The sequence below is a fragment of the Prionailurus bengalensis genome, chromosome B1, assembly GCF_016509475.1.
Source record: "Prionailurus bengalensis isolate Pbe53 chromosome B1, Fcat_Pben_1.1_paternal_pri, whole genome shotgun sequence".
NCBI classification, from domain to species: Eukaryota; Metazoa; Chordata; class Mammalia; order Carnivora; family Felidae; genus Prionailurus; species Prionailurus bengalensis.
Window position 1 is genome coordinate 156,026,913 of NC_057344.1, and position 26,706 is coordinate 156,053,618.

Here is a 26,706-nt window from a genome sequence, read left to right on the forward strand (position 1 = left end):
ATCTGATGAGAAACAAACTTTATCAACAACCACAACAAACAACACAGTTCTAAACCTTACTCCTGACTGCATATAAGTATCTGACAAATGGAATTCAACTCACTTCTTTTAACTCTGAAATAACAATGCAAGGCCATCCCCCTGAAATCCTGTCTCTGGGAAATAAGGCATAATTACTGATAACAGTGTGTGATCTTGGCTGTTTAGAAGGCTATCTTAATTTTAATTTTTAGGTTGTTTCCTAAGACATACTAGTATTTTGCTACTTTTGTCATATCTTTTACTCACTACAAAAACAGTATTACTGTTTACAATCTTTTCCAGAGTCGTGGCTCTAACACTTAATAGTTCTGGATAAGCGACCTCATCTTCTCTAAGCCTCAGTTTCTTATTTGTATAATGAAGATGATGATACCTACTTTCCCAAGTTTCCATGAGAATTAGATATAACCAAATGAAGCACCAAACACTGTACCGGGCTTAAAATTGCCATTCAGCCAGTGGTGACCTTTCTGGTTCTTATTTTATTTGCTAATGACATTTCTAATGATGTTTCCTAAGTCTTGGATTTCAATTTTTCTTCTATTATTCAGTGTTACTCCTATAGTTACAGTTGGACAGAAGCTGAGTGAAAGTCATATTTAAAATTACATGTTTATAAAGGCAAAGATTTCACATGACCGAATAAATGGAAATCATTACCTTTTTTTTCTAATTGAGAATGTATTAGAAAAGTTCCACAGAAGTGAATTTGTTTCATAATAAATACTGTTGTTTCAAAGCAAAATGTTAATAAGTGCTATAATAAGCATTCATGAATAACATTGTTATTCAAGGAAAAATATTAGCATACGGAAGACATTTGGGTTTTACATTTCTCTTGACTTTAAATTATGGTACTTCAGATTCATATAGTTTTAGAAATGAACAATGTCCTGAATATCACACATTCAGGATTTGATTGGTAAAAGGAACAAAAGACTATAAAGTTTCATTTAATCATGTAACACTAATGATTTAAACATGTAGCACTACTCCAAATAATACAAGAAAAAAGAAAAACTCCAGTGGATTTTATAAAGGAAACAATGCACTTACATGGTTTCCACTTGGCTCTATGACTTTAATGATGCCAAGGTCCAAATTATTTGTGTAGCAGATACGATTTGAACAGCACATACAACAATGAGTTTATATAGTTTGATAGAACCTTGTTATAAAACATTTTTCTCAGGGATCACAGGATTTTGAAACTTTAATGTATGAATAGTTTTTCTACTCTAGAAAATAAACAGATCAAGTCACTTAACCTATATGAAACATAAAAAAGAATAAATCAATAGTAAAAGTATAAATTCTCAATTATGGCATTTTTCTTTAGATATTATTTAATCAATTTCTGCAAAGAAATCCATTATTCCCAAATCCCAGCAGTTTAATGGATATGATTACAATAATGGTCCTAATTATACCCAAGAGGGAAAAGAAAGCTGCTTACATTTTGGAATTACTCCATTTCTTACTGAACTGAAGGTAATTTACATCTAGTTGCCCTATAGCTTAAAAGAGATGCTATATCTCAAAGTTTGCTATTAAATTCATCAAAAATTTATTGGATGACTAGTGTTCAAGGTAAGATATGTAAATATCATTATTTATAGTCTTTTCATTGTGACCATACACACCCTAAATAAATTATAGTTGACCCTTGGACAATGGTTTTGAACTACATAGCTCTAGTGATATACAGATTTTTTTGAGACGGTACTGTAAATGTATTTTCCTTATGACTTTCTTAGTCACATTTTCTTTTCTCTAACTTAATTATAAGAATATACTATATAATACATATACAAAATATGAGTTAATTTTTTATATTATTGGTAAGGTTTCTAGTCAATAGTAGATGATTAGTAGTTCAATTTTGGGGAAGTCAAAAGTTACATGTGGATACGTGACTGGGGGGGTGGGGGGGGGTGGGTGGCCCTAACCCCTGTGTTGTTCGAGGGTCAACTGTATAATTGGACCACAGGTTTCTTCCATGTTGCTGATTGCAAATGACTGCTATGGTATTTTCCACTCTGTGCTGTTTCATTAAAGAAAAAAAAAATTAAAAAGATTTTCACCTTTAATAATAACATCTTCTCTTATTAAACACTTAAAATATTTTAAAGTACATTTTCTTGCATTTGCTTTATCACTTAGCAGGGGTTAAGCCCAATATCAGGGTCTATGATAACTGAAACTACTCGCATGGTTTTCAAATACCATAAACATAGGTAGAACAAAAAGGCAGTATTTACCACTGCACAATTTTAGTATGAACCAAGTGCCCTTGCAAGAATTATGCTAGTTTCCAAACAAAATCTCAGTGGAACCCATATTTTTCCTACCACTTATATAACATGATATATGCTTCTATTCCCAATTTAGTCTTGGCAAAACCAGTAACAAATAAAATGAATTTGAGGGTAAGTTTACAAATAAATGTGTATTTTTTCTTTTATTTTCTAGATCGTAATATCCCTTAATGGTTTTTACTTTACACAGAAGAACAATCAAGGTCTTGCCTGCAGACACCGCAGACACTATATGTGCCTCTACATAAAGCTGATGCTCAGAAAGGTAAGAAAAACAATGATTCTAAACCAGTCAAGTGATTATAAAAAAGCAAGTTTTCCAATAAGGTTCCAGATGAACAAGCTAGATATCTGATGTGGCAGATCCAATGAAGCCGTGAGAAAAAATAGATGTAAGATAATGGGAGAAAGGACAGTAATTTACCAGAGGTCCCTGCCAAGTACCAGATTGGTGGTTTAGAACAGGCACTGAGGTCTAGTCAGTGTCTAGTGCTTGAACTGGCTCAGAGCTCTTCTATGTGAAGCTTACTCTGCAGGGTTTGGAATATTTTGCTAGCCAAATGCGACTGGCTGCCAGCTCCCCCCTGATTCTGCTTACACTTGCCCAAGAGTTCAGATCTGTAAATGAGTGCCGTCTTGATCCATTCATCTGGGGAGTTTGCATCCCTAAAGAGTCTCAGCTAGAGTAACTTTAAGTCACCTTAGTGTGATTTTTTACCAAATAAATCTGAACAATATTTTCTGGGTTGGTCATTAAAAGATCATCTCCTGTAACCCGAGTATCTTACTGAGCTTTACACTTTACAGTCATTCAAGTCAATGGGATAGTCTATAGACTCATGGGTCTCTTGACCACTGGCATCTACAGAGTAGAAATCAGAGGCAGTTAGGTCAATGCCAAATACAAATTTATTAGTGCAATTTCATTCTTTCACAGTACCAGAGCTTTGAAATTCTTTAGGATATTAGAAATGAATTCACTGTTATATACCACCTATAGCATTTTCCCCTTATTTCTTCTTGATGACATCTTTCAGTTGTGTAAGACAAACATTCTAAATACATGATTCCTTTAAGCTTCTGACTCCATGGAAGAAGTCAGTCTTCGGCCACAATGCTTCCAGTGCAAGTGGTACCATTCATCACCCTGAAAGCCAGAACTGAGTGGAAGACAGCCAGGTCCATAATATTATGACATAGGCAGAAGCTTCTTTTTGGCAGTTCTGGCTGAAGTTCATATAGTAAAAAAATAATCCTGCTATGGTGTTGGCAGTAAATGTAGATTCATTCTCACACCATCCAACTCTATTATCAGTCTGTTAATATTTTCCTATCTGTAACACTGTTTCCTTCTAATCTGGTAGGTCCAATAGTTTTATTGATTGTTAAATAGTTTTTGAGATTTTCCCCCCAAATAGTGGGTCTTACCACCACCCCAGTGCTAATATCATTATACAGGAGTTGAGACATCTCTAAAGGGAACTTTTTCATAGATAATAATTCATCAGGAATCTTAACAAGAACTGAAGTTCTAAGAGTGATCTTGAAAATAGACACATACACATAGACTGTATGTTCTCACATTCAAAGAAAAGGATCAGAAGATTCTGAAGATGATAGTACAGAACACTGATTTTGCTTTTATTTTTATTTTATAGAGAGCGAGTGTGAGCAGGGGAAAGGAGCAGAGAGAGAGAGAGAGAGAGAGAGAGAGAGAGAGAGAGAGAGAATCACAACCAGGCTCCATGCTCAGCACAGAGTCTGACACGGGGCTCAATCCCACAGCTCTAGGATCATGACCTGAGCCAAAATCAAGAGTCAACTGCTCAACCAACTGAGCCAGCCAGGTGCCCTGGGAGCACTGATGTTAAAATCCTACAAAGTAGTTCCTTTGCTCTTTCTCTCAGCTTCCCTCTCATAAACCTATGCTTCTCTTTTCTTTTCACTATCTGTCCTGTATATATCAGCCTGTTTGATGACAGTGCCACCTGTGAACACATACTTGTTTACGCTGTCCAGCGGAAAAGTTTTTTAATTGTGTTAAAGAACACATATAAAAATTGACTCAACCAAATTTTAAACGTATACTACAAAATTGTTAACTATATGCACATCGTTGTACAACAGATCTCTAGGGAGAAGTTTGTTTGTTTGTTTGTTTGTTTCTTTCCTAAAGCACTGTCACTTTACCAAAATCAAACTAAAGTTCCTTAGTAAAGAAAACTGAAAAACTGCACTATTATTTTGGACAGACTGGTACATTCACATACGGAATTTTATATCATATGTGATTCACATTTGCCCTTTTCTCAAATTTGCTAAATATAAACAAATAATTTGTATTCTAAAACCCCAAAAGGGTATCGAATTATTTAAATGTGTTTGCAAAAGGGGCCAGCATTAGGAGAAGGAAATTTACAGTGAAAGTGACATGAATGGACCATTCATTTGTATGGCCACTAATTCCATAGGGCAACTGATCATAAATTAAGTGCCTGACATTCAGTAATAGATGATTATATCTGACATAATGAAGTTATAATGGAAGGTGTCCGCACACTGCTTGACTATTAAGTGCCCATTTATTGTCCCTGCACCAGGTGTGATAGTGATAGGCTATACAAATCATCCAGAAGAAATGTCAAAATAGGCTCCTTTGCTGATAAAGCACCACACATGTTTATTAATACAGCAGCTTGTCTTAGAACTGGCCCATCTGCTCATTTAAAACGAATCTTTTTCCTATAAATATTTCAAAGTTAAGAGCATGACCACTCATAATAGTTTTAGAGAAGTAGGAATGGAAAGAGGAGAAAGGCAAACTCAAATAAAATATTCTGCTCTTCCTTTTACCTGAGGTACGTTTAACAGAAGGGGCAGGGAGGTAGTTTTTAATGTGGCATTTGCTTTAGATTAGTGCTGCATGAGTGTAGGCCATTGAACATGGTCCAGGCTCCAGCTGTTGCTGGTGCCAGGTGGGAAATGGCAAATTTCACCAATGTTTTCAAAGTACACATTTCAATAAAGTCCAAAATGAAGTACTCAATTAAGAAATTCTCCAGAGCAGTAGTTCATATGCATTTAAGCTCATCAGAAAATATTTTAGCTGGGTAGATTTTACAAAGAAAAATAATACTACAAATCTTTCTTAGGGGAGGTGATTTTAAAACTCTGAGGGTTTGCTTCTAAGTCCATTTTTTTCTAAGATTTCAACGTCACATTTTTATGTAACAGAAAAAAAAAACACAGAAGCAAAATGTGAATGTTTACCTCTCTTCTTTTTAAGAAATCACAAGTTCAAAGCTAAGATATTTTCCATCTGGTGTTCTGAGTTTTATACTCTTGCTGCGCAGCCTGTATGTTCTTTGTTCTGTCTTCAAGAATGGTTTTATCTAACCAACAAACAAGTGTGCCCTGAGGCACCCCTCTCAAATGAACACACACATTTGAAATGAAGAAGTAAAATCCTTCAAAATAGTGAAACAAAGGAAAGGCATGGACCATTTGGTAACCAGAGGTGGTTTTCGCTCTATAGCCTTGGCTTCATTTATTCATTCATTAAAACCTAAATAAAGTCTGGCAGGCATGCCTTTCAGGTTCCAGGAAAGAACTTTATCAGACTCAGTATCACATAAATCCACTAGTCATACTTTTCTAAATAAATTACATCTTGTGATAACTAACCACCTGGTGACCAAAGGGCCAATTCAATTACTTGTAAAAGGCTAAAGGTCTCAGATACCCTTGAAATTATGTTTTATTTACATCTCCCATACACTGAAAGGAAACAATTTCCAATCATGTTTTATGTTACATGTATTTCCAAAAATTGATAATGGGTGATCTTTAGTTTGGATATGAATTACCTCTGTCTTCCAGAACACCATCAATATCCACCCAAATTATCCAAACTGGAAATCAGATAATTATCTCTTATTTCTCTCTCGTATCCAATCACCAAGTCTTATTATGCTTTAACTACAATGTCTAGGAATCTATCGTGTATTCTTCCTATCGCTACTGTTTTTTATTTCGCACTTTCAAGAAACCTTTCTTGAAATAACTTACTAATCTCTCTGTTCCCAATCCATCCTACGCATTTTAATCAACATTTCTATGCAAATTATGCCTTCTATGCTTATGTCCTTTGTAGTTTCCCAACGTCTATAGGACACTTAGAAATGCTAGGCTTAGTACACATAAAAATCTACTACAATCTGAGCTATAAGCCCTTTTGCCAGTTTCGTTCTTCGCAGTTCACACCACATCAATTGTGGACACAATTGTGTTTAGTTCCAGAGGCAATTCAGACTAACCTGACCAACAGATTAACAGCCTCCCAATCACCAGCCAAGAGTCTCAAATGATGCTTGTTTTAACAGAATCAGTATTCTGTGTGTAGCATGAGAATATGATCCTTATGGGTCTAGCAAATGTAGTCTTTTCATTGCTTATGTATTAGTAAGTGCTCTTCTTCCCTGCAGGGACTATAACCCCTCGCTTGGGCATTTATTGGAATCCAGGCAAGTGTTCTATCAGGTCCTGCTTCCAAAGGGCTCAGCACATGGTCCCACAGCAATGTGAATTTGCCTGTTTCCAAATCCTTCTGCTATTTCTTAATCACAGAAGAGAAGTCACACATTATCTTAGGCTAGTAATGTGGAAAATGGAAGGGACAGAAGGGAAGAGAATCTTCAGAGAATTTAAGTGGCAAGAGGGAATTCTGTAAATGAAATTTTAAGGAAAAGCCATACCAATATGATTGGATTTATCTCTCTTTAAGCTACTTTCCACCTAGAATCATCTTTTAAAAATTGAAATCAGATTATGTAGTACTCTGTGTAAAAACCCTTCAGAGGTTTTTAAACCCCTCAGCAATCTTAAAACCCTAGCTCTTGGGGCAACCGGGTGACTCAGTCAGTTAAGCATCCAATTCTTGATTTTGGCTCAGGTCATGATCTCATGGTTCCTGATGAAGGTGCAGGTGTAGCCTGCTTGGGGTTCTCTCTTTCCTTCTCTCTCTGCCCCTCCACCCCCCATGAAAAAAAAAAAAACAGAAAAACAGCAACAACAACTCAGCTCCTTTCAAGACCTACTAGGCTGACAAAAATTCTCTGCTTGACCAAACTTTAATTAGACACCTGAACCTTCTCTTATGACCCTCTGTGCACTTCCTTGTAAAATCCAGTTACAGCAAGAACCCTACTAAGTCATGTCAGCCACAATCCCCCATTCTCTCCATATCTGATCACCCTCTGTATCTGATCATGTTCCTCATCCTCTACCAACCCCTTGGTGATGTCTGATCACTCTGGCCTGTCTTTAGCACGAATCCTATCAAGTTGCTTCCAGAGTCCCTCTGGCCCCTGACATTTCCTCTTAACAATTTTCTATACAGGGATTTTCTACCCTGTTCCTTGGCTATGCATGCCCACTTGTCCATGCTGTATTTGAAGTTGATGCCCACTATATACTTAGGTTTCTTTTCTCCCATTGCAATAGTTCTGGGGACAAAAATGTGTTTTTATACTGTTTTAACTACTGTCCATCTTTGTTTTTATCTTTGGAAACAAAAAAAAAGTGCCTGATCTGAACCCTATGTAAGTACTCTGTCTATATCTCCAGTTGCTCATCTCGCTATGTTCCAGAAGTATCATGTGCATTTATCTGTTTAATTTTTGTTCATTTTAACTTCTCTCCCCTGTCTAGAGTGAATGCTTAATGAAAAGCCAAGTCTTGACAGATTTGTAAGCTGCACAATTCCATCAAAGCCTGGCATATATGAGGCCCTAATCAGTATTTGCTTAGCGAACAAATGAATTAACATACCATGACTATTCCAACTCAGGGCCCTGATCATACCATCCTTCGACTTCAAGTGTGGCCGACTCATGTTCTTTTGTTTGTTTGTTTGTTTGTTTTAAATCATGTTGTCTTTTTATTTTCTTTCTTTCATCATGGTAAGTATACTCTTTCATCTCCATCCCGTATTTCCCCATCCCTCCAGCCACCTTCCTTCTGGTAACTATCATTTTGTTCTCTATATTGAAGAATCTGTTTCTTGGTTTGCCTCTCTCTCTTTCTCTCTCTCTTTTGTCCTTTGCTTGCTTGTTTTGTTTCTTAAATTCCACAAATGAATGAGATCATAAGGTATTTCTCTGACTTATTTCACTTAGCATTATACTCTCTAGCTCTATCCATGTTATTGCAAATGGCAATATTTTATTTTTTTCAATGGCTGAATAATATTCCATTATACACACACAAACACACAGACACACACACCACCACCGCATCTTTATCCATGTATTGATAGACATTTGGGATACTTTCATAGCTTGGCTATTGTAAACAGTGCTGCAATAAACAGGAATGTGTGTATGTCTTTGAATTCGTGTTTTTGTATTTTTTAGATATTCAACCATGCAATTATTGGATCATAGAGAATTCCATTTTTAGTTTTTTGAAGAACCTCCATACTGTTTTTTACATTGGTTGCACCAGTTTGCATTCCCACCAACATTATAAGAGGGTTTTTTTGTCCACATTTTTGACAACACTTGTTTCTTGTGTTTTTGATTTTAGCCAATCTGACAGGTGTGAGTTACTATCTCATTGCAGTTTTTATTTGCATTTCCCTAATGTTGAGGGACACTGAGCATCTTTTCATATGTCTATTGGACATCTGTATGTCTTCTTTGGAGAAATGTCTATCCATGTCTTCTGCCTATTTTTAATTGAATTATTTGGAAAGAGAGAGGACCCAAATAAACAAAATCACTAATGAAAGAGGAGAAATAACAACCAACACCACAGAAATAGAAACAATTGTAACAGAATACTATGAAAACCTCCATGCCAACAAACTGGACAACTTAGTAGAAATGATTAAATTCCTAGAGACATATAACACCAAAACTAAAGCAGGAAGAAATAGTAAATTTGAACAGACTGATTACTAGTAATGAAACTGAATAAGTAATCAAGAAACTCCCCAAAAACAAAAGTCCAGGACCAGATCACTTCACAGACAAATTCTACCAAACATTTAACTTTTTAAAAAAATTTAGAGAGAGAAAGAACACATGAGTGGGGGATAGGGACAGAGGGAGAGAGAGAATGTTAAGCAGGCCCCATGCTCAGCACAGAACCTGATGCAGGGCTGTATCCCACGACTCTGGGATCATGACCTGAGCTGAAATTAAGAGTTGGACACTCGATCGACTAAGCCACCCAGGTGCCCCTCTACCAAACATCTGAAGAAGAGTTAATACCTATTCTTCTCAAACTATTCCTATATATATATATATACACACACACACATATATATATATATATACATATACATATATATACATATATATACATATACATATATACATACACATATATATACATATACATATACATGTGTGTGTGTGTATATATATATATATCTCTTCTAAATTCATTCTATGAAACCAGTATCACCCTGATACCAAAGTCAGATAAAGACACATGATACCAAAGCCTAATAAAGACACCACAAAAAAAGAGAACTATGGGCAAACATATTTTATGAATATAGATGCAAAAGTCCTCAACAAAATATTAGCGAACTGAATCCAATAATATATTAAAAAAAAATCATACACCACCATCAAGTGGGATTTTTTTCCCAGGATGCAAGCATGGTTTAAAATTCACAAAACAATCAACATGATATGTCACATCAATAAGAAAAAAAGATAAAAACCATTAAATCCTTTCAATAGATTCAGAAAAAGCACTTGACAAAGTACAACATCCTTCATGATAAAAACCCTCTGCAAAGAAGGTCTAAAGGGTACATACCTCAACATAATAAAGGTCTCATATGAAAAACCCACAGCCAACATCATAGGCAATGGTGAAAAAATGAAAGCTTTTCCCTTAATGTCAGGAGCAAGACAAGGATGCCCTCTCTCATCACATTTACTCAACATAGCACTGGAAGCCCTAGCCACAGCAATTAGACAACATAAGAAATATAAAAGGCACCCAAATTAACAAAGAAGGAATAAAAGTCTATTTGCAGATGACATGATGTTATATATATGAAAATCCTAAAGACTTTATCAAAAACCTAGAACTGATAAATTCGGTAAAGTTGCAGGATACAAAATCAATGTACAGAAATCTGCTACATTCCTATACACTGAGGCAGCAGAAATTGAAATTAAGAAAACAATCCAATTTATACTTGCACCAAAAACAAACAACCAAACAAAATCTAGGAATGAACTTAACCAAAAAAGTGAAACACCTGTACTCTGAAAACTATATAACATTGATGAAAAAATTCAAGACAATGCAAAGAAATGGAAAGTCATTCCATGATCATGGGTTAGAAGAACAAATACTGTTAAAATGTCTATACACTCAAAGTGATCTATGGGTTTAATGCAATCCCCATGAAAATACCAACAACATTTTTCACAGAACTAGATCAAACAATCCTAAAATTTGTATGGAACCACAAAAGATCTCAAACAGCCAAAGTAATCTTGAAAAAGAAAAAAAAAATGGAGGTATCACCATTCCAGATATTAAGTTTTACTACAAAGTGGTAGTAATTAAAACAGCATGGTATTGGCAAAAACCAGATAACATAGATCAATGGAATAGACCAGAAAACCCAGAAATACACCAGCGATTATATGGTCACTCAATCTTCAACAAAGGAGGAATAAATGCATAACGGGGAAAAGATCGTCTCTTCAACAAATGGTGTTGGGAAAACTGGACAGCAACATAGGAAAGAATGAAACTGGACCACTTCTTTCACTTTTTACACTTATGCAAATATAAAGTCAAAATGGATAAAAGACCTAAATGTGAGACCTAAAACCATAAAAATCCCTGAAGAGAACATAGAAAGCAATCCGACATAGCCTGCAGCAACATTTTTCTAGATTATGTCTCCTGAGGCAAGGGAAACAAAAGCAAAAACAAATCATTGGAACTACATCAAAATAAAAAGCAGCACAGCGAAGAAAACAATCACCAAAATTAAATGGCAACCTACTGAATGGGAGAAGGTATTTTCAAATGACATCTCTGATAAAGAGTTAGTATCCAAAATATATAAAGAACTGATACAACTCAATACACATTCACTTTCATTCTTCACAGTTCAGCTGAGTAGTCACCTCCCTAGAGTGGTTTTTCTTTTCTTTTTTTCTTCTTCTGATTTTTTTAATGTTTATTTTACTTTTGAGAGAGAGACCGAGCACGAGTGGGGGAGGGCAGAGAGAGAGGGAGACACACAATCTGAAGCAGGCTCCCGGGTCTGAGCTGTCAGCACAGAGCCTGACATGGGGCTCGAACCCAGGAACCATGAGATCATTACCTGAGATGAAGTCGGATGCTTAACCGACTGAGCCACCCATGCACCCCTTGATTATGTCATTACATAATTGATCTATTGTTGACTTTCTCCGATACACGGTAAAGACCATGTGGGCTGTATTGCCAGTCCCCTGTAAAATGCATGGCAAATAGTTGGCAGTCAGTATAGTACTGTCACATCAAAATTCATCTGACTTAAATTCAACGATATGCATTCAGAAAGAATTTGGGGGAAAATCCACTTAGCCTTTTAATCAATGACAGCATGGTCCAGAGTGACAGGAGGATAGGGACCGTGTTCCCTCAGTTCTCTGTCTCCCCACACTGTTCACCACGCATCGCCACAGCCAAAGGAGGTTTTAGGTATTTCTATTTTCACATTTCCTGATATAGAGGAATAACCCACTGTTGGATATATTGTATTTTATGGATAATTTAGAGGATGTTTGAAGGTGGGTTATATTTTTGTTTTTGTTTTGACCTTGCTCACTAACTTCAGAATCTAACCCATGCATAAGATGCAACCACATAGAAAATATTTGGTCAGTACTGAAGGAAAGTTAGTCTTTCAGAGGGGCACAGAGAAAAGCTAACATATAGTTTTCTTGTCTGATACGTGTTTGAAATTAAAGGCATAGACATTTACAGAAAAAAATTATGGTTATTTTTAATGTAAAACTACATCATAATTAAGCCAGTAGGATTTGAGGAGGATAAGAACATTGCAAACCATCTTGAGGACTTATTTTCTTGATCTCACCATGTCTGAGCTATACTGAGTCTTAGACTGGAACCATAAAGATTGCTTCTAAATTATATTAAGCAATATTTACATAGCATTTTATAGGGTATGGATCAGTTTCACATATAATATCATATTTGTTCTTTGATACTTAAACAATCTTGGGAAACAGGTTGTTGCTGTGGCTATGCAAGTTTTTCTGTGATCATATAGTTAGCAACCGGGGTGGATTTATCAGATTAACAAGCATTAATATTTAAGCTGTATACTTCCATGTAATTCCATCTAGGAGAATGTGATGCCAAACTTAACAGGAGCATCTGCTCCAGTGAGGGAAACTGTCTTTTTTTTTTCCCCTGAACTCAAGGACTGAAAATAATTGCTGGACGCAGAGATACAACTAACAGAGAAAAGTACTTCTTAGTACACACTGGGGGAGATAAGTGCCTCTTCGTGTGAAGGTAATACTCTTTGGGGTGTTACAGGATGAATAATGGCCAAAGTCAACACTTTCAATAGAGAAGAATGTGCCTTTTAGCAGCGGAAGAAACAAGATCCTCATTTGCTGACTAGTGATATGTAAGTGGATGTTGCGTCCTTAACAGTCCCAACGCTTACTGTCCTTACTGTCTAGGGATCCAGATGTATCTAGAGAAAAGAGATCTTAACTAATCTTAGGCAACTGACTCAGAGTAAAAGGTATTTTAAAATTTAAGGACTTATCATATATAAATTTTATCATGTTGTCTTTTACATCTATTGTAAAGTAAGAATTGTTATATTAAAGAAGATACTCCGGAAGGGCAGGATCATGTGCATGAGTACACCAAAAAATTGGAAACCCTGCAGCTGTGAACATTCAGTAGGTGGCAATAAGGGTGACTCTTCCATCTGGAAGTCAAAACCTCCTCCTTGTCCCACGCCAGGCTTTGGTAGTAGCAGTCAACACAACTGTCAGTTAGCTGTCTCCTCCAGGCAATAAGACAATTATTTTTAGTATACTGGTATAAAATTATTTTCATAAATAATAAGCATTTGTGGGAGAGAATATTTAAAACTACAAAAATAACATTTTATCACAATGTCTTATTTCTTGTTTTATGGTATGATTTCAAATATTTCTTTTGAGAGAAACAGAAAGATATTTTATGAAAAGAGCAAAAAGGAACAGTGTAACATTAGAACAAAGATATTCTACTTTATTGAAGAAGACAACAGACACACAAACAACTTTTGTGCCATATTCTGTTCTTAAGATGACTAATAGAGATGGGTGAAGATTTTTCTTTAAAATACCATACTGTGGATAGTTAGACCCCCCCCACCCCATCCTTTGTGGTAATATGTTTCATTAGTAATTACTGGCTAAAATATGTTGTTTTGGAAATTAAGTCATAGTTTCTTTTGTATAAATGAAAAACTGACAGAGCAGAATTTTATAGATGCCTGGGCTTGAACCTGGTTCCAATGTGTAATACTTAATCTGACCTTTATGAAGTTAAAAAAAAAAAAATCTCTCTACGGCTCAGTTTTTTCATTCACAAAATTACAACAAGAATACTACCTGCTTCATGAGATTCAGGAAATTAATGAAATAATGATCCATATCATATGCTTCAAATACAGCCAGGCACAAATGTTATGTGTAAATATTAAATGTTCTAACCGTGTCCACTCAAAAAAGATGGTATCTACTGGAATATTCAGAAAAATATTATGATTGGTTTTCTATGGGAATTGGGAGAGAGGAGGACATATGGATAATTTTCAGTTTGTATGATTTTTAAAAGTTAATTTGAATAATAAGTGTTTATTATTATTATTACCATCATTATTACTGACTAGCGATAAGAAGTTGTGACATTCAGAAAACGCTAAATATTTTCTCTCTGAACAAGATAAAGCAGCTACACTCTCATCTTTTTGAATGAGAATAAAAGCTAAATAAAACAAAGATAGGTCAGTCCTGGAATCCATAGGACCGATCATAGGAGGGCTGGGCTAGTGAGCAATCTTAGGAGAGAAAACAGGGAGCTGGGGAGGGGCGTCAGGTAGGGAAGTATGAAATTCAAGGAACTGAACCCTGGTCATAGCTGCTTAGACACACATCCTAGTTCCAGAGACTTTCCATTCCCTGAGCAACAGGATCCATGGAGGAAACATCACATTCGAGTCAAGGATCATTACCACTGGATCTGCTACCAGTCACACTGAACCTGAAGGAGGATGTTCAGATCACAACGATATCAAGCCTCTATTTAATACCTTTTGAGTACTAAGAATGTCATTCCATGAGCCAGTGTGGAAGTAGAATCCAAACAATCTCTATCTCCCTTCTCATGCAGGCTTATTGAGAAACTACCAGAACAAGATGACCAAGAACTTACTGCAAAAATCTACCAGGTCACACTACTCCCTGGAATAATTATTCTCAATATATGAATTATGTACCACAAGGGCCTGCAGGATTGTGCTAAGTTGTTTCAAATGATAAATGTTGGCTTTTAAATAATAACTTATATTTGCAGGGTATGTTATAATCTATAAAACACTCACTTATCCCTAACAATATTGAATAAAAAGTATATTTTACCATTTAGAATTTAATTTCAATTAAATCCAACCCAATTCAATTATTACCATAAAGTGTTACGGGAGTATACATGACTCTAGAAATACGATGATGATGACGAGTAAGTCTGAATGAAAAAGTGATAGTGTCCTTGTAAGACTTAAATGAGACAATGCAGGTAAAATAACTTTTTCCTGTGTCTAACACAAGACACATACTTCATAAATGGGAATGATGTTTACCATTCGCAAGCTCTATATTGTAGGTATTCGCAGTGTACTTTAACACACAGTACAAAAAAATGTTTGGCATTTACAAGTGAGGGAAAAGCACGTTATTTAACGTGGTCAAAGCAATCTGTTATATGCAAGTTTCATGTTTATTCCCTTGGGTTAAGGGTGGATAAAACTAGGAAATTATGTTCTACCATATAATGTCTGCTAACAAGATAAGTTAGAAAAAAAAAACACACGAAGAATACTAAAAAATAGGCCTGGAGTCTCCTCAATAAGAACGCCAGATGTCTTGTTCTTATTTTATTTTAATCAATCTCAAATGTTTTTACATTCCACTAGACAATATCGTGCGCTAATGTCTCTAATGTGTGATGCTAAATCTTTGGCTATAGCCTATTTTTAATATAGATGCACCAGGCAGGACCATCTGTTTATTTTGAACTTTAAAAAATATTTTCAACGTGGATTTGCTGAATGTAATTCCATTTGCACATGAAACTTAATGCCTGGCATTATTCTAGTTCATTGATTATGTGCCAATTGAACCATATTTATATTACTCTATTATAGCAAATTAAAAAAAAATAGATGTAATCTCCCAATTACCCAAATATTTTAGCTTATTTGACATTAGGCTTCTAATTAAATATAAGATCTTACCTAAAGAAAGATTATACAAACTAAACATACTGGTTTCACCAGCTTTATTACTAGTTGTTCACTGTATTGGAAGGTGGAGAGTACCAGTAACTGTCAAACTTTTTATACAGTAGAACATTAAAAGTATCACTCAGACTTTTTCAGAAAAGAATGTCTTTTCTTAGTTCTTGACAGGAATTTATCTAACTTGAACTGCTAGTGATGTTATGAAGAATTCCTAGGTTGGGTTCTATAATTGCTAAGGCTCTCACACAATTATACAGGAAAACAATGAAGCAAAACAACATCAAAAACAAAACAATAAAGTCTCAACTCCAGGGCATGCCTTAGCTGGTGTATCTGAATCTCAAATAATAGACACCTCTGCTGATAGAATTCTGATTCAGCTTCCAAACAAACTCCCACCCAAGCACTTCATTGAGTCATTCTGCCCGTAATACAGACACACTCTGGGGTAAGAGGTTTTGCATTATGAGTACTAGGGAGGCAAACGAAAGGTCAGGGACAAAGCACAGTTGGAGAGGACACATGACCTTCAGAACTGCAACTTGGTTTGTTTTTTTTTTTTTCCAGAACTGCAACTCTTAATGAATCTTGCTAAGAACTCCAATGTGTTTATTCACAAATCTGCTACAAAACCACTGAAGTAGTTTTTCATTCCCAATTATAGTATAAAAAATGGGGAAACATGTCTCAAAAGCAAGTAGAACATATTTGCATTCAGAAACATATAATCAATCCCATTAAATTTACTAGAAATTATAACAAACTTGTTTTAATAATGAAAGGTTTAAAAATAATAGTGCTTCTAGATGAGCCTATTTTTTTAAGTCCTGATTAATGAGACATATGGCAAGAAAAATTACTATAGTGGTGAATGCTGATTCAGGATCTTATTTTTATTAAGTAGTTTATAGTGAGGGCTGTGACAATTTTTCTATTTATAGTGGCAGCTCTGGTTAATTACCTTGTAATGTATTGTGACATTAATGCACTAGTAAACTATTGGAATTTACACCCCTACTCGGTAATAAAATCTGTAAATTGAAGAATGCAGATAAAGCCATCACAGGCATAAATTATGCAACCAAATGCCACATATGATCACATTAGACTTAAAGAACAGAATCTCTCAAATTTACTTATCTGTGGGTAAGTTCCACAGAATTTATAAACTCCTGCTATTTTGAAATGTAGATTACATTTTATTCAAGGCTATTTAGTAACTTGCTAGTACATTTTCCTATGGTTACTAAGAGCATATTGGTCAGAATTAAAATGCACAATACTAAAAAAGAAACATATTATGACAAACAAATACATGAATGTCATATTTTTTTCCTAAAAAATGATAGAAAGCTGAAAGAAATCAAGACAACGGAAAAGAGGGAAAATAGTGACACATGGATTAAAATCAAAATGATTCACAGGTGATAAAGAACTTGAGGGGATAAAAAAGAAAATACGATAAAAATGTGATTTTTGACATATAATAATTATTATTATTGGTTTATTTTTATTTTTTAAGTTTATTTATTTATTTTGAGAGAGGCAGAAAGAGTGCGAGCTGGGGATGGGCAGAGAGAGAGAATCTCAAGCAGGCTCTGCACTGTCAGTGACATGGGATTCAAACTCACAAAACTGTGAGATCATGACATGGGCCAAAATCAAGAGTTGGATGCTCAACTGACTGAGACCCCTAGGTATCCCATTATTACTTTTTTAAATGTTCATCTATTTTCAGAGAGAGGGGAGGAGGAGCAGAGAGAGAGAGAGAGAGAGAGAGAGAATCCCAAGTTCTGATGTGGGGGTCGATCTCAATAACTGTGAGATCATGATCTGAGCTGAAATCAAGAGTTGGATGCATAGCCGACTGAGCCACCCAGGCACCCCTGAGATATAATTATTTAATTATTTTTCAGAATATTATTTTACAACACAATTCCAAAGTTACCAATTATTAGCTCACTATCTCAAATACTCAGAGCACAATCACTATATACACATAAAAAAGTACCAGCTAATTCAAAATATTTCAGATGAGAACAGAATAAAATGACAAGATATCTGAAGCAATCTGATGTGTTTCTGAGTGTTAGGTAGTTAACATTTTCTATTGAAGAGTCCCTTGTGTTAATATTGGTAACCATATTAATATCATTTTAAACATTGCTGTTTTATTTTATTTTTTTTTAATTTTTGTTAAAGTTTATTTATTTTTGAGACAGAGAGAGACAGAGCATGAACAGGGGAGGGTCAGAGACACAGAATCTGAAACAGGCTCCAGGCTCTGAGCGGTCAGCACAGAGCCCAACGCGGGGCTTGAACCCACAGACCGCGAGATCATGATCTGAGCTGAAGTCAGATGCTTAACCCACTGAGCCACCCAGGCGCCCCGAGACATTGCTGTCTTATACGGCTACTTTAATGAATGTCAGAAAATTAAATATGAGTTCCTTATAAAAATATAAGCCTACAAAATACATAAAGAATTAATATATAAAGCAACAATTCCTAAGACATCAACATGCAGGTAGACTAGTGGAAATTGGTATAGGAAGGGAAAATAAGATAATATAGAGACACAGAATATGGAGAGACTTAGAAATATCAACACAAATGTCTTATATTCTCAATACATATATAATTATAGTAGAAAAATAGAAAAAGGAAAGCAGGTTAGGTAATGTCAGTTTTTAGATACTTCAAAGGATATTTTTATATATCTCACATAAAAAATCCAAGTATTGGAGCTAGAATTCCATATTATTTAAAGAACCTGATATCTTATTGTATAAATTCTTATAAAAACCTAGAATATACCTGAGAAGTTCTCTCTGTATTAGATATAGACAGTAATAGACATATCTAGAGTTCATTTATATAATTTGACTGCATACAAAGTATCAATAACAGTGTATAGTTAATTAAAAATAACAAATGAAGGGGGGTGATGGCTGAAAGTTGAAGGGAAATACATTGTGGCTCCAAAGTAATGGCGTTACTATGGCAACTCGATCCCATTATTAATATTTGTTTTTAAATGAATTACTAGATAGTTTATTTTAAAAGGCCAAGATTTTTTTCAGTGTTATGGTGATTTATACAAACCTCTTTATTTACCTATTTAAGTGTCCTCTTTTGAATACTGCAGTATTGTGGCACATGAGCTAATAACTCTTAACTGTAATTGTATTAATCACAGAACAGTCTAGGAATGGCTCTGGGTCAATGCATGGAAAGGAATGCTAAGAGAACTAGAAGTTAAAAAGACAATCATTCTAAGAGTGTGATTTGAGGGAGAGAGCAGCAGAGATGAGTGTTGGAATTTAGTAATTCATTCACCAGGTCAATACCATCACTATTTTGACCAAGATGATGTCATTTTATTTTATTTATTTTTTTATTTAAAAAAAAATTTTTTTTTTCAACATTTATTTTTTTGGGAGAGAGAGAGACAGAGCATGAACAGGGGAGGGGCAGAGACAGAGGGAGACACAGAATCGGAAACAGGCTCCAGGCTCTGAGCCATCAGCCCAGAGCCTGACGCGGGGCTCGAACTCACGGACCGCGAGATCGTGACCTGGCTGAAGTCGGACGCTTAACCGACTGCGCCACCCAGGTGCCCCTAAGGGGTAACTTTTAATAATGCCTACCTACCTTCTAACTCTTCAGGGTCTAGTTTATGTCAAGTATTTGCCAGGAACTTGATACTTACTATTTTATGTAATTGCCCTAATGAACTTGGCTCAGGTGACATTATTATCCTTGTTTTACAGATGACAGACAGAAGCTGGCTAAGGTCTTACCGGTTTGCCTGGCTTCAAACTCCAATTTCCTCCCATATGCTATAGAAGTGACCACAAAAGTACATAGTAATAGCCACATTTTTTTATCTAGGGCCTACCACATGACAAATTCTATATTATCCCTAATCCTCACAAAGACACTGTAAAGTTGTTATTTCTGATCTTCTGCCTAGTAGTTGAGGAAACTAATGATAACATGTCTGGAACTCCCATGTTTAAGTTAATTGCCTCTAAATCCCTTCATTTTACCAATGTTTGTCTTACTTCATTCTAAATTCATTTTACCCTTTTCAGCTTTGCTATGGTAGTCTGAAATGATCCCAGTTCCCCTCTTTTCTATATCCACGGTCCTTTGGATTGTGGCTTCCCAAAGTATAGAGTCTTTTTCTCCCTTTTTATGCCTGGGATTGGCTATGTGACTTACTTTGGCCAATGCGACATAACAAACATGATACAAGCAGAGTCTTGCAAAATATTTGATCTTTGGGATTTCTCTGCCTATTGTTGGGAATCCTGTCATAATGAGAATGAGCCTGTGCTAGACTGCTTCGTGATGACAGCCATATGGCCTTCATCCCAGATGACATTAAGGTGACTATCAAGCATGTGACTGAGTTCCTTCCCCTATAAAACCAACCAACTTGCTAGCTCCTAAACATCTAACTTCAGCCAAGTTAGCACACACACAACTCAAGTAAGTGTGAGAACTATAATAAATGTTTCCTGTTTTAAACTACTACATTTTGGAGTGTACTGTTATACTACCCTATGCCTGATTTTACCATACTCTTCCCAAATCAGACTGGGATGTCAAAATAAATGAATTATATTAAAGTCACCAACTTGCATAAATGGATCTCCATCTTTGGTAGGGACAATATTCTACTAAGGATTAACATGTCTAAAACAATGCACCAATTTAAAATTCATCTATTCCTCATGATGAAGGATTATGTCTTAAGCATCCAAGCAGTTAATCCATATTAATTTAGAGGCATTTCTGCTCCTTTTCCCTAAGTCTGTTCACTCAAATGCTATGTCTCTTCAGTATAAAATATGCATGCTGAAAAATAAGACACGGATGTCTTAAATGTAATAACTGAGGCAAGCACAGGGGACATTCAGAGAACAGATACACTCCCTTCTCCCTAGTGCATAGCCAAGGAAGCCCTGACAGAGGAACTGAAGACCTTGCCATAGTAGCAGACACATTTCTAATTTCCCAGTAATCTTTTACCCAGATGACTGAAACTCCCTCCCCTCTGTTAATCTCTTCTTATCTACACTGGCTTCAGAGATCTTTTTCTTATACCAAGAACATAGTGTTATAACGCAAAACCTCACTAATTTAGAAAAACAATTTTTATTTTCATTTTATTTTAGAAAAAAATTTTAAAATTTAAAAGTATTGCAGGGGTGCCTGGGTGGCTCATTCAGTTAAGCATTTGACTCTTGGTTTTGGCTATGGTCATGATCTCATGGTTCGTCGATTTGAGCCCCCCTTTGGGCTCTGCACTGAGAGCATGGAGCCTGCTTGGATTCTCTCTCTCCCTCTCTCTCTCTGCCCCTCCCCTGCTCACTCTCTCTGTCTCCCTCAAAATAAATAAATAAACTTAAAAAAAAAAAGTATTTCGTAACCTTTTTTTCCAGGATAAAATATAACCTTGCCATGTGATACAGAATCCTTCCCAATCTGCCTTCCCACATCTTTTCAGTCTCTTCCTTGAGAACTGCTCTCATTTTACTGTGCACCAAGCACATTTCTTTAAAATGTCACAACTTTCACAATTTTGTGTTTTGGTTCATTCTGCTTCCATTTCATGGAATTCCATTCTCATCCCTTCTTCCTTTTTTTCTTGAAAAAGGAGGATGCATCCTTCAGAACCTAGGTTGTCACCTTCACTTTCAGTTACTTAAAAATCAGTGTATAAGTTCCTCCTATGTCCAAAGCATAGAGCAGTGGCTGGAGGAGAAATAATAATTATGGCATGTTCTGTCCTTGAGGACCTTACAGAAGAGAAAGGGAAATATGCATGTTGAAAAATAAGACACGGATGTCTTAAATGTAATAACTGAGGCAAGCACAGGGGATATTCAGAGAACAGATATACTCCCTTCTCCCTAGTGCATAGCCAAGGAAGCCTTTACAGAGGAACTGAAGATAAAGCAGAGCCTTCAAACACTGGCAGAAACTAACTGGGTAGAAAAGAAAAGGTAAGAGATTCCTGGCAGAGGAAAAAACATGTATAGAAAACTTGCTCATAAAAGACAGACCTAATGACTTTTATTGTATCAAGTGATTGATACTGTTGAAGGTATAAGAAAATATCCTGAATCACTTAAGTCTGAAAAAAACAAATTAACCTTAGAATATTTGGTATTTATAAAAAAAAAGTCTATATCAATTTCATCAATTTTGAACATTATAATACATTTTGAAAATAATAATATTTATTTAAAAGTATAAAAATTCTGTATTTAGATATGGGAAAACAAATGTTACTTTTAGTTTTTATTTTGTATGGCTGGTCATTTTTTAAAAATCTTTAAACTGATGGTATCAATTTAAAAAACATAATTTTAACATATATTTTAAAAACTAAATGATCATATTAATGCCATAATGATTTTTTAAAACATAATAAAATATAAAATATCATGTTGCAAGGAAATAAATGTCAATATGACTTAGTTTAAGGCACCTTAATTTCTTTTAAAACAAGTAGAAGAAAGTTTTAGTAAAAAAAAAAAGTAATGGTTATCTGGTGATCTCTAAATCTAGGTTAGTTTTCAACTAGTCCTCCACTAGTTGAATCACAATATAGCTCTATTTCTTATTTTGTTTTATGAATATTTCTCAGAACGGTATTGCATATTTTAGTTTATGAATAAGATTTGCTCTTTCTGTTCTCAAATTCTTTATACACAATCCCCCCCCCCACTTTTTAAACAGGTACTGTATTGCAAAATACATATTTATAACTATCTATAATTTAATTAATTGTCTCCGTCAAAATAACAAATAGTTTTTCTTTAAATAATAATAACCATAGTAATAGTAATCATAATAATAATAATAATAATAATAATAATAATAATAAACAACTCACCTCTCACAGGGGGTCTTTCTAGCTCAGAGTCCAGGTGAATTGGAGGAGAGATGTATGACACCTGCCCATGATGTGCCTGCCCTGTTGACCCAAAAATAAATATTAAGAAGACATTGAAGTTACGCCTTTATACATATATATATTTGATTTGTGTGATATCACATTATCTTTCTTCACACTGAATTAACTGTCATCAAACTGTGTCGACAGATCTATTCCAACACAGGAGCATTATGCATCATCCAAACACCAACCAATCACATCAGTCCTTTTTTTTTTTTTTTTAAACATTTATTTATTTTTGAGACAGAGAGAGACAAAGCATGAACAGGGTAGGATCAGAAAGAGAGGGAGACACAGAATCCAAAACAGGCTCCAGGCTCTGAGCGGTCAGCACAGAGCCCGACGCGGGGCTCGAACTCACGGACCGGGAGATCATGACCTGAGCCGAAGTCGGCCGCCCAACCGACTGAGCCACCCAGGCGCCCCATATCAGTCCTTCTTAAACTACCATTTGTTTCCTATTATTGGATTACAGACCCATTGTGGAATGACACTTTTAAAAATACAACATAAATGATTTACAAAAAAATAATAAAATGGAAGGAAAAAAGACATGAAAAAACAAGTCCACGTTTTTTATTGTTAGTAAACAGACAATACGTAATCTGTCAATTTGCCCTGTTTCTAAAGACTCATTCTCAATTTACGCACTTATTTCATTGCAGACCAGTAATATACAGTCTTCAGACTGGCATCAATGTCAAATAACACTCTGATAGCACTTACTTAGATAACTTTATAACTAGTTAATTTGTATTTTATTTTCTTATAATTTACTTCTGTTATTTGAAGAAAAGTACCCCTTCGTGCTATGTGTATTTTTTGGAAAAAACAATAATTAGCCATGATATAAAAAGTAGGCAGATTGTGGCACCTGGGTTATTCAGTCGGTTGAGCGTCCAACTTTAGCTCAGGTCATGATCTCACATTTTGTGGGTTCGAGCCCCATGTCCAGCTCTGTTGTTGACAGCTCAGACCCTGGAGCCTACTGCTATATCTTCCTCTCTCTCTGCCCCACCTCTCCTTGTGCTCTGTCTCTTTCTGTCTCTCAAAAGTAATAAATAAATGTTTAAAAAAAAAAGTAGGCAGATGAATTCATTTTCTATTCCTTGTAAAACATTCTGCCAGCTCACAAACATATTTGTAATATACTTTCTGTCTTACGAGTTAAGGTGTTGATTTGAAGGCCAAGATGCTGATTGAAAAAATTGCTAGCTTAAAAAATAATTTTTCTAATGTTCAAAGTAGCTACTCGTTGCATACTGATGATTCTGTAAGCAATTAGAATCGTGAGGTAAGAAAGCACGATCACAGAGTCAGTCCAATTGCTAAAGCTACTTTTTAAAGCTATTTCTAAAAAAGGTTTGGGTATGAGTGGAAGACCCACCACTTTCCTTCTACAATGGGAATATGCAGTTATATTTTACACATTTACTATAGCCATTTACAGGGTTGTTAATCTCTTTTCCTAAACAAGGAAAGTTAATGATACATAGATTATGATAACAGTTAGAGTAACCTTCCCGTTTCAAGTAATATTCGACTTGTAATAAACTCTGCTGATTCCTCTTATGAGGCACATTTCAAATAATTAATATGGCTCCCTGTTGATAGAAGCTGCTGTTCCTCCCAGCATTTTTCTAGCTAACGGCAGACACAGTGGAGACGTAATATACAGAGCCCCTCATAATAGTAACTAAGAATATTGTACATTCACTGGCCACGTTTCAGTGGAATACTAAAGGCACTGTTATAAAAGAAGTAAGACAGTGACTGTGCACTGGTAGCAGTCCATGTGTAATACAGCTTATTAAAAACTTCACATTATCTTAATTATAAAAATGCCTAATGTTTACCTTATTTGCACACTGGATTGCAAAATCACTTTTTATTTTTAAGGTCCTGTGTCATTACAAACGAACTGGTTTGAAACTTTATTGATCATGTAAATAAAAATAAGCATCTTTTACATTATGTTGATTCAAGATAATCTCAGCATATAAAATGATATTGATTTCATGTCTAAGCAAGGAACATGACTTTCACCACATATAATAAGTATCATGCATTCACACAGACATCATCTCCATTTATGCAACCATGTCACTATGGGAATTAAAGGTAGGTATTATGTCAATATATTCATATTTTAAAATCAAAGGAACAAGCAGAGGAAATGGAGTAACTTGCTCAAGCACACACAGCTAGTAAATTGCAAGGCCAGTAGTATTTTGACTCTAAATCTGAAGTGTTTTGAAGTAAATCAGAATATTTTTCTCAAAGAAGGTCTCAGTATACTAAACCTGGGGAGAAAGTCTATAGATTTTAGTGATTAAACTCTGACAAGTAACTGCTTGTGCAACTGTCACCCCTACATTCAGTTTGAAGTAAAAAGTCCCTTTAAATGTCACATTTGCCTCTGTTCTTGGGATAAGCATGTAACTTCAAGAGTGCTCAACAGGGATACTTCAGGTAGCACGAGATCTCACTGTGTATATCCCTAAGGGGGTTGGAATATCAAAGAGGCAGCAGAGTGGAATGAGGATATTGACAGTCAAGTCCTGAACTTGGTTTGCTGTAATTTCCATTCTCTCTCCAATGAGAACTCTAGCAAACTGTGGCTGAGTTGTGGCGGGAAGAGCCACAGTGGCAGGAATTGACAGGGGCTTTCAGCCTTAGAGGAATGGCAGAAAGGCAGCAATAGACTTCAATTTGGTGATTGAGATTTCTGATCCATAGAACAAAATCCAGAAATTTTGGAGGTTGCTGTTGATTAACTACATAAACCAAATACTGAAAGAAAGATTTCTGCTTCACTTTAGATCAATGATACTCATGCATTTGTCTCCACAAATATACATAAAAAGTTATAAAACCTATTCTAATCTGTGCTTAACTAAGGCAATGACTCTCAGGGAGGTAATTACTTCTCATCAGGGACAGCATTGCACAACATGAGAAGTTACAGTTTGTAAAAAACAAACAACCCAATGACTATCAAAGATCTATCCCCTCATTAAGAATTACTGTAAAATAATAATAATAACAATAATAAAAATAACAATAATAATAAACTGTGGTTAAAACAATAAGTAACTTCCATGTATCTTCCTCCTAGATATTATGGCAAAGAATATTCAACCAAAAATGTGAAAACCAAAAATCTCATAAAAAACAAGAGTCCAGAGCAGGACAGCTTTCCAGAGGAATGCTATCAAACATTTAAAGAAGAGTTAACACCTATTCTTTTGAAGCTGTTCCAAAAAAATAGAAATAGAAGGAAAACTTCCAAGCTCATTTTATGAGGCCAGCATTACCTTGATTCCAAAACCAGACAAAGACCCTACTAAAAAGGAAAACTGCAGACCAATTTCCCTGATGAACACAGATGCAAAAATTCTCAACTAGCCAACTGGATCCAACAATACACAAAATAATTATTCACCACGATCAAGTGGGATTTACACCTGGAATGCAGGACTGGTTAAATATCTGCAAATCAATCAACATGATACATCACTTTAATAAAATAAAGGACAAGAACCACATGATCCTCTCAATAGATACAGAGAAAGCATTTGAAAAATACAGCATCATTTATTGATAAAACAAAAACAAAAACAAACTCAAGAAAGTAGAGATAAAAGGATCATAAAAGCCTTACATGAAAGACCTACCGCTAATATCATCCTCAATGGGGAAAAACTGAGAGATTTTCCCCTAAGGTCAGGAACACAACAGGGATGTCCACTTTCACTACGGTTATCCAACATGGATGGTATCGG

General features: G+C 35.4%; 1 protein-coding gene and 1 long non-coding RNA gene across 24 annotated transcripts in view; one reads left to right on the plus strand and one right to left on the minus strand.

Moving 5' to 3' along the window:
- Positions 1–26,706, minus strand: part of ADGRL3 (adhesion G protein-coupled receptor L3) — an 827,855-nt gene that overhangs the window by 217,018 nt on the left and 584,131 nt on the right. For all 23 annotated transcript variants that reach the window (XM_043572585.1, XM_043572597.1, XM_043572586.1 and 20 more), the window contains one exon: positions 22,859–22,939. In XM_043572585.1, coding sequence (XP_043428520.1) covers positions 22,859–22,939 — 81 coding nt within the window. The remainder of the gene's footprint in view (positions 1–22,858; positions 22,940–26,706) is intronic.
- On the plus strand, positions 1,969–20,487 carry LOC122478858. Its single transcript, XR_006296177.1, has 3 exons — positions 1,969–2,625; positions 12,839–13,050; positions 19,719–20,487. It is a non-coding gene; the product is annotated as an uncharacterized LOC122478858 (long non-coding RNA).